Source organism: Natator depressus, chromosome 3 (genome assembly GCF_965152275.1).
Source record: "Natator depressus isolate rNatDep1 chromosome 3, rNatDep2.hap1, whole genome shotgun sequence".
NCBI lineage: Eukaryota > Metazoa > Chordata > Testudines > Cheloniidae > Natator > Natator depressus.
Window position 1 is genome coordinate 82,687,013 of NC_134236.1, and position 14,585 is coordinate 82,701,597.

Below are 14,585 nucleotides of genomic sequence, written 5' to 3' on the forward strand. Positions count from 1 at the left end.
GTCATAAGGTTATTACATGGGGGGCGGGTCGCAAGCTGTCAACCTCCACCCCAAACCCTGCTTGCCTCCAGAATTTATAATGGTGTTAAATATATTAAAAAGTCTGTTTAATTTATTGGGGGGGGGGGTCGCACTCAGAGTCTTGCTGTGTGAAAGGGGTCACCAGTAAAAAAGTTTGAGACCCACTAATCTAGACCTAAATAAGGAGGAGAGTCTTATTACAGAAAGTAATCTTCACTAAGCAAAGTATCACTAACCTCAAAATATATTAAAACAACTTTAGAAGACTAATACACTGAAAATTCCCAAATGAATACCATTCCTACAGCAAATAGAAAAAAGAAAAGGAGTACTTGTGGCACCGTAGAGACTAACCAGTTTATTTGAGCATGAGCTTTCGTGAGCTACAGCTCACTTCATCGGTGCTTTGTCTACAGTATCTTATGCCTAACTATAGAGGCACAAACTATGCACAAAACTATGCACATACAGACCAAAAAAAAATTACTCAAACCCAAACCACATAAATACAACTAGATGTAAATGTGATTATCTGAACTCCTACTGCCAGAAAATCAGAAGTGTCCTTTAAATTTACAATTCTGTTTTTCAAAAATTCTAATTTTCCAAATTTCAGGTACATATCCTGAGCCATTCAGGTAACCGGATTTTGCTTGTACTTATTTTTAACAATACTGTCAGTTATAAATAATTAAATTAAAATTGAAAACATATAAAATGTATACATAAAAAAAGATCTCATGCTAAAACGTTATCTGGCAAGCTTTTGCCAACAATGATTATTTAGGGCTGAATAATTTGGAAATAAAGGCAAATGATGAAACTGCTGATGAACTCAGCTATATTAACACTGGGGGGTGCCACTACACTGTACTAATTAGAGATTTACCACTATAATATTACAATCTTATCTACTTTTCATGAGAATAGTCACCTCTGGTGATATCAGAAAGGCTAAACAAGGATGCTTTAAAAATAGGGCAGATTAAAAAATACTGACTTCCAGCAGATAAACTCTTCTCCCCCTACACATATATAAAAAAAAAATTTGTGTAAAATACTTAAATGCTTTTACAAAAGTATTTTATAAAGTATATGTTTCACCCCCTTAAACTGTTTCATCTCACCATTTCAACAGAGTTTCTTCTCTCATTGGAGAGAAATATATTATTATTAAACTCAATCTTTGATCATACTGGGCGGGAAAAAATTCTTTTGTGAAATCAATCTGACACAAAAAAATCATTTGTGTATCCTGCGATACTGTAGTTATCCCAAAAACAAGTATTCCAAACCCATCAAATTCAGAGTTAAGGAAGTTAAATTTTAAAATAAATATGAACGTGTCAAGGTATGGAAATATACAGGGTAACCCAAATAGCCTTAATTCTACTCCATAGTAACACCATACAATAACTATGACAACTATTATTATGGCATAATAGCATTTGCAGTCCCAGATTTGATTAAACTGATTTTAAAGACATTCGTGTTTTTTCTTCTTTCTTTGTGGCGTCATTACAGAGCACAGGTAACGTTGTTTGTATTCTGTAACTGTACTTTTCCATACCTTAACATTTTTGCATGCCTTTTAAATTTAACCTAACTCTGGATTTCCTGCATTTGTAGTGCTTGGTTTTGAGATAATTATAATAATTTTACTCTTAAATTACTGATATGTATAAATATAGGAATTGCTATACTGTATCAAACCCATTATCCACTATCCTGCCTCCAATGGTATCAGCACCTCTGAAGCAAGGTGCAATAATCCTACAGAAGGCAGATGTAGGATAATTTGTCACAATAAAGGTCTTATCCTACTCCCTAATAGAGATTGGTTTAAGCCTGCAAGCATGAGGTTTTTATCCCTTCCAAATCTTTGTTTGCATTAACTGTTATAACTTTATCACTCTGGATATTCTTGTTACCCATATTAACATCCAGTCTTGCTCTGATTCTTGTAAGCAATTGGCCTCAATAACATCCTGTAGCAGGGAGCTCCACAGTCTATTTGTGAATTAAGTGAAAAGTATTTCCTTTTATCAGTTTAGAATTTTCTACCTTTCAGTTTGTCCCCTTGTTCTTGTGTTATGAGGTGATCTACCTTTTCTATAATAATCATTATTTTATATATTTGTCTTCTCTTATTTGCCTCTTTTTAGAGGTAATTTCAATCTTTTCCATCTCTCTTTGTATGAATTTTTTCATGCTTCTAATTCTTTTCATTGCCTTTCCCTGCACCCCTCTACTTCTGCAATATCCTTTTCAAGATAAGATGACTAATACTGCACATAGTATTAGAGATGAAATTGAATCACTGGTGTATATAAAGACACTATAATATTTTGCATATTATTTTATATTTTCCATGCCATTCCTTATGCATCCTAACATCTTGTTTGATTTTGGACTGCAGCTGCACATTCAGTAGAGGCCTTCACTGAGCTGTGTACAATGATGCCCAGGTCCTTTTCTTGAACTGATACTGTTAATTTAGAATATATTCAATCTTAAGCCAAGTTTAATGTAGTTTTTATCTCAGAATTTCCTTGTGTTTTTTTTTAATTTAAAATTTTACACACAAACAAGAAACCCTAAGAAAATGTTACCATATTACATATTTTCGAACCATTAGAAATATTGTATCACTCTACATTTGTTTTTGTATTATTTTAACTTTTATGACCAGAACCACCAGTAACAGGCTCCTTTAACTCAGCTTCTGACTGTCACATTACTCTGCATCTCCCTGGCCCCCGAGGGGGTGACTGCCTATGGCAGTCCTGTAGCCGCACTCACACTGAGGTGGCAGGAGAGGGCAGCCATTAGAGAGAGGGAAATACTTCATGGAATTCTCTGCAGAAGAAAATTTTTGAATCTCTCCTGAAGAAATGTTCAGTTATGAATAGTAAAAGGAAAAAATGAACACTGATCCTAATTTTTTTTCTTCAAATGCAGCCAATAATCAGTGAGTTTTACCAATATGCGAGGTTTATGGGTTTTGTGTTATTTTTTTATGAAGATCATTTAGGAAACAGGTGGTCTGACCAAGGGTGCTAAAGTTCCTAAAGCACCGATTTTAAAATTATTTTCAAGTCAAAACTAATTATCTTATTTACTTGTAAAGTCTCAAAAATTAATTCTGTACTCAAAAAAACAAGTGCTTTAATTTTGGGGAGAAAGCACTGTATTATTCATATGTAACAAAGTACTTGAATTCCTGCGTTAGGTATAAAACTCAACACAACCTTGACTATAGACCCATGGCTGATGTTTACATAATATTAAGACATAGATAAACAGTTTCTTTAATGAATCACAATGTACATTAGTTTCTGTGCAAAGGAAAGATTTACATGAATAAACTGGTAACATTTACGCAAACACAAGGGCTATTTTGTAAACAACATATTTATGCCTTCAGGAATACATAAAGTTAACATAAGGAAATGCAACAACTAGATAAGTAGTACATCTGTGCCACTGTTTATTTATAAACAACTAATGCTTAATATAACAATGATCTATAATGTGGTCTTGTGGTAGAGCTCTGCACTGACAGGCAGGAATCCTCAGTTCAAATTCCTAGAATTTCATATAGCAGATTGTGGGAAGTGCTTCAAAGTACAGTCCAGTCATCCATACAAGGGGTCATGAAATTAAAGTGGAGAAAAACTGGAGGGGATCATCCTTAAGGCCTCAGTCAACAGGACCCTAGAGAACAATGCTATAACATGTAGTCCAAGTGGCCCATTGACTAAAATCAACTACTGACATATGACTGATGTTTACAGATTATTTTAGCATATTATTTGTGCCTTATAATATGTACAATATAATTCTACACCTGAGCAGTTTACGTTACATTTATATGCATCAATCTGTCCTCTCACAGATTTGTGTATCAGTGCCTTCAGATGACTGGAATGTCAGACCTGGTCATGTGTATATCTTCATTGCACCCTCTATCAATTTTACCTCAGTTGGAGTTAAAACCTAGGTTTATTTAGCATTAAATTTTCCTTTGATTTGCAATTTGAGTTTCTATTAATGTACTAATCCATAGCCCGTCTAACAATCCATAAAGTACCATTCACAGTTAGTCAGTTTTTTTGTTTTTTAAACACAAGAGGTACCACATGCTGACATTAAACATAATAGGACAACCGACATCAGAGATCAGAGTCCATCTCCCAACAGTTGCAGGATATACTCCTATGACAAAAAGCATATGCGATGTTAAAGGCCAAGAGAAGCCACACCTTACATATAGAGTACATATATTTTTAAATCCCAGAAAGTGATATGAGTTAAATGAGACCCAACAATGCCAGAATTCAAGTACTGTAAATATGCTGTGGTCTGATCAGATTCACATGCAGTTCTATACAATGGTAAAGATGTAATAAAATATTTATCGTGTTAATCTCAAATCACTTTTATTAGATGAACCAACGGAGAATTATGCCTTAATGACAAAAATAATGAAGTTATGACTGTCCTGTAGCATTTTATTTTAATCATTACAGTCTATATCAATTATGAAAAAGTATAGAAAAAAATAACTGAAATATGGCCTGAGAGTAACCTGCACTTCTACATCGGAATATAGAAAATTATAATGCTTCCTTCCATTTCTCAATACTTTTCAACTTATTCTGTATGTTTGCATGCTCAAACAACAAGAATTTAGATGACCCTGGCTTGGCCCCATCATTGTGATGGACAATGATGTTTTACATTAACCCAGCACAGTACAATCTATCTTGGAGGAGGTCATGCAATTTATGGCTTCACAGCTGGCATTTCAAGATATCTTTAGTTCAAGGTTCTTGTACCCTGAAGAGGTAAAAAAGATTTAAATGACTCTTCTGCATCACAACACTTGAAAATGTGTGAATGAGAAGCACGAGCATTAGTTAAAAATAACATTTCAAGGACTTCCCTCCTTTAGTCCTGAATCTTGTTAACATCACAACAGTGATATGCTACAACAGTAGCAAGAGGGGGGAAATTACTACAGGATTAACAACAATTCCTATACCTAATGTTATTTAAAAATCAAAGTGTTACCTAAGGCAATTACCTTACAGCCTTTTAATATCTACAGGGAAAAGCCTAAGGGAAAATAATTGACTTTGCTAATTTTACCCTTGGCAATTATAAAATAGCTCTGCATTTCATTATGACTGCAGAAATTTACATCTAATTGTAGGCCCCAAGAGAAGTACAGAGATAAATGCATCATACAGAAGCTCAGACAAGAATCTAACAGCACAATACAATTAGTTCAGTAGTAATGGTTTAAATTAAACTAACAGGCTTAAGTTTAAATTACAATGCATACAACAGTTTTAATTACTGAAACAGATATACATGCCTAGATAGAGGTTGTAGTCTTATCATGGTCAGTATTGTTTACAATATATTCCATGTTTCTTTTTCTATAAGCCAATTTACTTAGCTACTAACTGCCACAAACAACAATACCATCACTTTTACTTTTTCTTGCAAAGAACTAAGGCTGTCAAGCGATTAAAAAAATTAATTGTGATTAATTGCACAATTAATCACACTGTTAAACAATAGAATACCATTTATTTAAATATTTTTGGATATTTTCTACATTTTCAACTATATTGATTTCAATTACAACACAGAATACAAAGTGCACAGTGCTCACTTTATATTTATTTTTTATTATAAATATTTGCACTGTAAAAAAAATAGAATTTTTCAGTTCACCTAAGTACAGTAGTGCAATATCTTTATCATGAAAGTTGAACTTAAAAATGTCAAATTATGTACAAAAAAAAACTTCACTCAGAAATAAAACAATGTAAAACCTTAGAGCCTACAAGTCCTCTCAGTCCTACTTCTTGTTCAGCCAATCACTCAAACAAGTTCGTATACATTTGCAGGAGACAATGCTGCCCGCTTCTTGTTTGCGATGTCACCTGAAAATAAGAACAGGCATTCGCATGGCACTGTTGTAGCTCACGTCACAAGATATTTATGTGCCAGATGTGCTAAAGATTCATCTGTCCCTTCATGCTTCAACCACCATTCTAGAGGACATGCATCCATGCAGATGACGGGTTCTGCTCGACAACGATACAAAGCGGTGCGGACCAACGCATGTTCATTTTCATTATCCAAGTCAGATGCCACCAACAGAAGGTTGATTTTCTTTTTTGGTGCTTCAGATTCTGTAGTTTCCACATTGGAGTGTTGCTCTTTTAAGACTTCTGAAAGCATGCTCCCCACCTAGTCCCTCTCAGATTTTGGAAGGCACTTCAGATTCTTAAACCTTGGGTTGAGTGCTGTAGCTATCTTTAGAAATCTCACATTGGTATCTTTTGTGTTTTGTGAAATCTGCAGTGAAAGTGTTCTTAAAACGAACAATATGTTCTGAGTCATCATCCGAGACTGCTATAACATGAAATATATGGCAGAATGCAGGTAAAACAGAGCAGGAGACACACAGTTCTCCCCCACGGAGTTCAGTAAGAAACACTGGAATAGTGGCCAAAGCCACGAAGGGCCATACGAATGTTTAGCATATCTGGCATGTAAATACCTTGCAATGCCGGCTACAAAAGTCCCATGCAAACGGCTGTTCTCCCTTTCAGGTGACATTGTAAATAAGAATTGGGCAGCATGATGTCCCGTAAATGTAAACAAATTTGTTTTTCTGAGTGATTGGCTGAAGAAAAAGTAGGACTGAGTGGACTTGTGGGCTCTAAAGTTTTACACTGTTTTGTTTTGAGTGCAGTTATGTAACAAAAATCTACATTTGGAAGTTGCACTTTCATGATAAAGAGATTGCACTACAGTACTTGTGTGAGGTGAATTGAAAAATACTATCTCTTTTGTTTATCATTTTTACAGTGCAAATATTTGTAATAAAAAATAATATAAAGTGAGCACTGTACACTTTGTATTCTGTGTTGTAATTGAAATCAATATATTTGAAAATGTAGAAAAAATCCAAAAATATTTAATATATTTTAATTGGTATCCTACTGTTTAACAGTGTGATTAGAAGTGCGATTAATCGCAATTAACTTTTTAATTACGATTAATTTTTTTGAGTTAATCGCATGAGTTAACTGAGATTAATTGACAGCCCTGCAAAGAACACAAAACATTATGAAGAAAAAAGTCATGGCTATTTCACACTCCTAAAAAATAGTTGCACAGAACTGAAAATTAACCCCTTTCAAAAGAATAAATGCGGTATGTTTAAGTCATGGCACATGTCAAGATATTTCTATAGCTTGTCTTAAAATTTTCTAACTTTTCCAGGTGGGATAGAAGAATGAGAGAATAATGTAGTAAATCAATCAATCAGTTTCCATGGTGGTATCCTACTTATAGCATGTAGAAGCTATGACACTATTTAGATGTCAGATAAATGAAAAAAAAGTGTTAAAATGTTTTGGCAGAATTTTCAGACGTGCAGTATAATGATTGCTTGAAAAATAAAGCATCTCTTTGGTATTTGTGCTTCAATTTACAGTAGGTTTGATTCCTGGCAAATCTTAAGGGACTATACTTTATTGCTGGTATGCTTAATGATTTATTATTTTCTCAAAGTTTTCCCTCAGTTTGAGTTAAAACCTAGGTTTATTTAGGGTTAAATTTTCCTTTGATTTGCAGTGAGGACCGCATCCAGGATCTCCTGAAATGCTGAAGAATTAATCCTTAATAGATACAAAACTAGTATAATCATGTTCATGTTAAATCAGTTTCTAAAAGGATTTATGTAATAGTTTAAATCATAAAAAACACTGTAAAGGTTAAAGAAAATATTTTTTGAATATTTAATATTACATTTTTTTCCTCAGATAAATTTAAACCATTAGTCAAGCAGGTTGGAAGTTGATTTCCTTTCTCTTATATTGAACTCATCTAGTGTTACAAATGACATCAGTCAAGTACCATACACATTCAGATACCATGGGTATGTAGAAGCTGCAGAATAAGATGCTAAACAGAACAAAATCAGGCTCAGAAATAGCAAATGTTATTATAACTTAACATTGTGGAAATATTTTATATAAGATATACATTTTTATTATACACAATAGTGGACAGATAGATTATACTTTCTTGTGTACCTATATAGTAAGATTCCATGATTGTCCCACTGAAGCCTAGAATGTCTGTTGAGTCAGTGTGAAGCAACTAGAAGGACGTGATGCTGACAGACCAGTTGCCAGCTTATGCCAAGGCCCCACGCCTCACTGAACACTGACAAATGCATAGTTGCAAACCAGTCTGGCTCACTTATGCAACAGTATTGTTAAAATAGGTATTAGATTTATAAAAATGTGTTTAGTGTTTAGACTTTATGAAACGCTTGAGAGTTGTTGCATCTGTTAATCTTACTTATAACTAAGGGTATGTTTTAGTCACGGGTATATTTAGTAAAAGTCATGGACAGGTCATGGGCAGTAAACAAAAATTAACGGACCGTGATCTGTCTATGACTTGTACTATATACCCCTAACTAAAACTTGGGTACTCTGAGGCAGGGTGCTGGGGGTGCCATGGGTACTCAGGAGAGGGTTGTGCCCTGGTTTGTAACAGTCTGCCCTGAAGTTGGCACTCACGTTCATGAGCTACTCCAGACAGCCTGATAAGATGGCTGAGAACTCTTTTTGTTTAGCATATTACCACGTTCAATCATCACTGGGATTCATAGTCTGTTATATACAATTTTTATGTTCTCAGCCATTTCCCGCCCCCGCCCCCCTTACGAATTACACCCATGTGACAGTACTGGTTTTTACCTAGTGCATAAATATATCCTTTTCTCTCTCTCTCTCTCACACACACACACACACACACACACACACATATCCCAGTTTATTCATAATGACAAACACCTCCTATCTTGTAAACTTTCAGACAGCTGGGCTGAGCAAAATGACTGCAGTTGTCTTTTAAAATGATAATGCATTTTTGTTCATAGGGCATTCCATGCCCAAAGCTGTTTGGATGTCTAACAAAATTTTACTAATAGCAAAAAGGCAAATCACACCTGTGCAGACAAAAATTGAAAGATCCCGAAGAATCCTCGAAATGTAAAACAGAATCCATTCTTCCCTCCAAAAAAAAAGCATAATATAAAACTAAATAATCAACTAAATATGTTTTGAACTTCACCTGGCAGGTTGCCAGAGATGTACGGTACTCCTACATGTCTTGAAGACACAGCAGCATATGTATGTTAATTCACCAGCCTGTCTTTTAATCCACTATCATCTATGGCATCACTGCTTCAGAAGAGATACTAAAACGTTAGCTGTGGTAACATTTCTCTAATATTGTGGTAGATGTACCTGGAGCAACATCCAGCTGTCAATCCATCTGCATATACAATAGAATTGTGCCCATTTTTACAGTGAAAGGATGTCCCAATTCAGACTTATCTGTTCAGTGGTTAACAACCAAAGCCGTTACTTATTAGAGTAGTAGAAACATTTTTTACCTTAAAAAGAAAAGGAGTACTAGTGGCACCTTAGAGACTAACCAAATAAATTGGTTAATCTCTAAGGTGCCACTAGTACTCCTTTTCTTTTTGCGAATACAGACTAACACGGCTGTTACTCTGAAACCCATTTTTTACCTTAGTATTCTGTAGCTGAGCTAGGCTTGTGCAAGCATTTGCTAGAAGAAAGTCTCCACTCAGGACAGCTATTTTATTTCCAAACTGCATGTCCTTCAGTAGGCCATCACAGGACTTCAGCTCGCCAATGTTTACTATCCCACGATGCACCAGAAAGGCAGTGTGGATCAGCTCTGTAATCTCTGCCAGACTTCTCTGACTTAAAGCAAAGATAAGAGATTTATTTTTGAAGCCACAAACACAATGCAGATTTTTCATAAAAAGCCATTCTACAGTTCCTCATCTACACAAGAATGTTTTATAATTGTTGTTTCACCATAAATCTTTAGAACTCGCAGTTCACAAGCAGTAATTAGAGAGAGTATGATATCACCTGGGCAAGTAATAGCATGATGGGGTCAAATCCTCACAGCTGCTAAAGGGAAAAAAATCTTCCTCTCAGTTTTATTTTAACACCTTTCTCAAAAATTCAAACAGGTAACCAGTCAACATTTTTTTTTTTATATATTTTTAAAGACTTTGACAATGTCCCTTAAAAGAAACTATTAAGGAAACCAACCATACGGTGCTCATAGTGGTGAGGGAATGAGAGGTCAGGATTGGATTAAAAACTAGCTGAGCATTAGAAAAGTGCTGCAATAAATGACTGCTTCCTTGACTAGGGGAGGGGGATTAATAGTAGGATACCTCCACACATTTCAATAATGGGGCCAGATTTTCTAATGGACAAGCAGTGGGCAAATGACATTTGATGATGAAACTAAGTTTATCTGTTTAGTAGAAATTGTGGAGATTATCTAAATTCCTCTGTGCAGCACAATGGTAGATTAAATTTTACTTGGATAATTTTGTGTGTCAATTTCTCATTCTGATGTATTCTAATGAGCTCAATATAGGAGGCGCCAATCCCTGCACAGAAAAAGAACGATTTTCTCTTTCTATATGGCTCCCCTTTCTATGGCACTTTTCAATTTTGCAGAAGGAGAAATGATGTAATAGCTGTAAGAACAAAATAATGTTAAATTTGGTGGACCAATATCAGAGTGTAAGGAATGTTCAGGGGAAGCTGTTCACATATCCAAGTCAACCCACAGAAAGGAGAAAATTACACTTTGTTTACTGGCTAAGGGTTGGCAATCTATGAACAGCAGTGGCACCTGCCTCTCTTTCAGAGGGTGCTTACCTGACCTTCTAGGTTGAAGTATGAAATAAAAAGAAGAGGATAAAAGGATTTTTTTTCCTGAAGTGGTCATGTTTGGCAATTAATCTGATTTCAAGGAGACCAGACACCTGAGCCTATGCTAGAATCACGACACGTGAAGCAGGCACAACTACTGAATGCAAGCAAGAGAGAAAGAAGACCAATACCACTCAAGTAGCAAAGCACTAAACCACTTTGTTAATTTCACAGTTTGCAATTCATGAAATTGGTATATTTAGGCCCTAATCTTGCAATTTAGGAAGCACAATCACAACTTTACTTACTTAAGTAGTTTCACTGATGTCAATGAAAACAACTCACATGAATAAAGTTATGTATGTATTCAAGTGTTTGCAGGATCAAGGCCTTAGATACCAAATATAAAATTAAACTGTAACCCTGCACAGAGCCCTGTTAGGTTCTCCATACTTATTCCCAAGGAAAGGGGTTCAGCACTGCTTTATTCTGTAAATAAATTACCCCACCCATCCATACTGATCCATGTTTAGGTTAGATTTCTGCTGCAGCATAACAGCAGGAGAGAAAGTAGAGTGACGGGGGGAGGTGAACTGAGGCTTCCATTATATTTATTACCATAGAACAAAAATTATTCAGTTAAACAGTTTTAAAAGATGACATTACTTATTATTCACTATTTTGCTTCACGCAGGGAAGTGTTACTTTTGAGAGACACAGCAGGGGGCAAAGCATTCACCATTTAGGCAACAAACTTCAAGCCTGACATTGTTTCTCAAAGAGTCAGGGGAGAAAATCTTTCTGTATACATAGCCACACGAATGACAACGTACTGTACATATTCTAGCCTTGGGTATACCAAAGGGTTAACAATATTTCAAGCACTGATAAAAAAAAAAAAAAAAAGACTAATAAGACATCCTGATGTTCCTGCTGCCATTGTCAGGGCAGCCCTTGGAGGAAATGTCCATATCAATTCAATTTATCAGATGGACAGCTGATCAACATTAAACAGACTTGCTCTGGGCAGATTGAGCTGAGCTACCTGTTATGAATACTAATGAGAGCCCTCTGCTCTCTATAAGAGAGTTCTGCCATTTCCGACTGCTGAAGATCCCAGGACATATGGGGATCCCTAGTGACGAGCACATAAAGCTGCAGCTAACTCAAGTGACGGCTCATTTCCCGCAGCTGAAGGCAGACATTAATATTCTGAGGAGATCAGACCCGCCTCTCTGACCCCCAACTATTGAAGCAAAACGACGACTGTCCTATTTCTTCATTTAATAAGCTTTTAATGAAGGAAACCAAAGTCCCCTCTTTGACTTCAGCACAGCTCTCCATGAAAAGGTTGCATAAATACATCAGTGTCATACTTCCCAAATGCTCAGTATTTGGATTTTTTTTTCATTTTATTTTCTGTATTCAGTTTGCTCTCCAAACAGTATTCATGCTCTCATGAGTACCATGTTATACACATAATTTGGGGAAATTATCAGATGTCCTCTTGTACAGAAAGTCTATTACTTATCTTCTAATCAATGTACTATTTTCCACCAATTTATCTTTCTCTTTGGGGAGTTACAACTTGGCTCTAAAATTTCTCTGCTGTCAAACTTGTTGCAGAAGCCATCAACCTAGGAGATTTTTTAAAATAAAGTAAATTTCATTTATTATATTTTATTAATTTTTATTGTGGTAGTACCCAGAAGCCCATTGTGCTAGGCACTGTACAAACACATCAAAAAGATGGTCCCTGCCCCCCAAAGAGCTTATTTATTTATATATTTAGATTTACCCTTTTTGAAAGGGCCCTTAACAAAATGCAGAGAGCCCCGACAATAACATTTACAACAATACCCATCCTACAGCATTACTTAGTGAAGAACTATCATTTAAGTCTCATCCATAACAATACATATTAAGGCAGTACCAAATATATATAAACTGTATAATATTCCATCTTGATCAATGGACTGAACTAAGTTTAGATTTCTGATTCGTTCTCCCGTTAATCCAAATAAAAATAAAGATACTTATGTGTGATCTTATGGAAACTTGGGTTTATGATAGAGATTCTCATATTTGCACTATTACGTGGACCACATCTTAATAAAATGATTGCTCAGGAATCACTGCTACTCCCATTCATGATTACACTGACCACTTTCCCCTCCTATTTATGAATGTGCAGTCCACCTCCCACTCAAGCTCATACGACATAGCGATGACAGCTACGACGACTGCTTATGGAGAAAGGTAATAATATGACAGTATTTTAGTGGCCAAAATTTTCAAAACAGGTTGCTTCAAGTTTGGTTCCTAAGTAAAGGTCAAGTAATCATCAGAGATGCCGAGCACTGGTGACTTCCATTGACTTTCCACTGTATTTTTAGCAGTCTGTAATGAAAAGTAGCCATTGGAAACAAGAAGAACCAGTACCACGTGTCTAGCCATCTCTGTGCAAACTTAACATTTACAGTGACCAGATGAGAGGAAGGATGCTCCAGTGGTTTCTACTCTGTGTTCAATTCCCTGCTGCACCACAGCCTTCCTGTATGCCCATGGGCAAGTCACTTAATCTCTGTCCCTCAGTTCCTCATTTGTAAAATGGGGATAAAAGCACCTCCTTTTCTCACAGGGGTGTTGTGAGGATAAATACATTAAAGATTGTGAGGCGTTCAGATACTACAGTAATGGGGGCCATGTGGGTGGGTTGGTGGGCAGATGCAATTGCAAAGTAAAACACCACGACATCCATTTTGGGGCTAGTTATGGTTGGAGTCAGGTAAGCATGTGTGGGAGTGTTCTGGCAGCTGTGGGAATGGGCTGGGCAACATATTATGTGTGTCACTTCCCTTTTCAGAGTCTCTTCTTATCATTCCTTCTGCGCTCTTTCAGTCTACTTCCCCTTTCCTCTGCCTTCTTCGGCTCTCAACCTGCTTGACCCCTTATACTACCAGCTACGTTCATTCTTTCAGTCCTTTGTTTCCCCTCTTCCTTGAGCCCCACATGCTCCACCAAGAAGTTCCTTTTTGTCCTCCTATACCCTGCCATAATCTGATGCTCACCTGGTTTGTGGCAACACAGGTGGGAAGCAGCATGACTATCCACTCAGGCTGATTCAGCAACTACTGCACCCTTTTTTTGGGGGGGGGGGGGGGGAGGGGGGGAGGAGGAAAGCAGATGATCTGCCTGCCAGCCAGGGTGGATAAAAATCAATCACTTTAAAAAGAAATCCGATTTTTAAAATTTAAATCAGATTTTTATTTAAATTGATACAATTAAAAAAACATTTAAAAATTAAATTTGAAACTGACAACTTATGTTACGGCCTACATTTATTATATTTAGATCATTTGTATTAAATGCAAAAAAAATAATGATTAAGGAGTATATATTTGCTGCCAAATTTTAAAGAAATTGAAACCATTGAACTGGTGGAAGTCACTGGCTAAGCACTGTAAACAGAGCTTGTTGAAGTACTAAACCTGTTTTCAACAGCAGTAGCCTCTTCTGCAGGGGCAGAGATATTTTCTTCATTTCAGCTCATTCAACTAATTCAGTTCAATGACTAGTTCATTCAAACGTTAAGCACCCATGTATTGTTATGGATGGGAATTGAAAAAGCTTGTTTTCCTCTCCCAAGCTATGAATAAAAACTAGATATATGAGGATGAGAGCTACGGGCAATTCTAAAATCTTGAAGGACATGGTGACCAGAAGTAATCAGTTCAACTCACTAAC

At 36.1% G+C, this 14,585-nt stretch overlaps 1 protein-coding gene across 1 annotated transcript in view; it reads right to left on the reverse strand.

Annotated features, from left to right (window-relative positions):
• The window catches only part of PDSS2 (decaprenyl diphosphate synthase subunit 2), a 189,813-nt gene that overhangs the window by 50,462 nt on the left and 124,766 nt on the right, over positions 1 to 14,585 (reverse strand). The window contains exon 3 of the mRNA XM_074946894.1: positions 9,662 to 9,860. Within this exon, the coding sequence (XP_074802995.1) occupies positions 9,662 to 9,860 (199 nt within the window). The remainder of the gene's footprint in view (positions 1 to 9,661; positions 9,861 to 14,585) is intronic.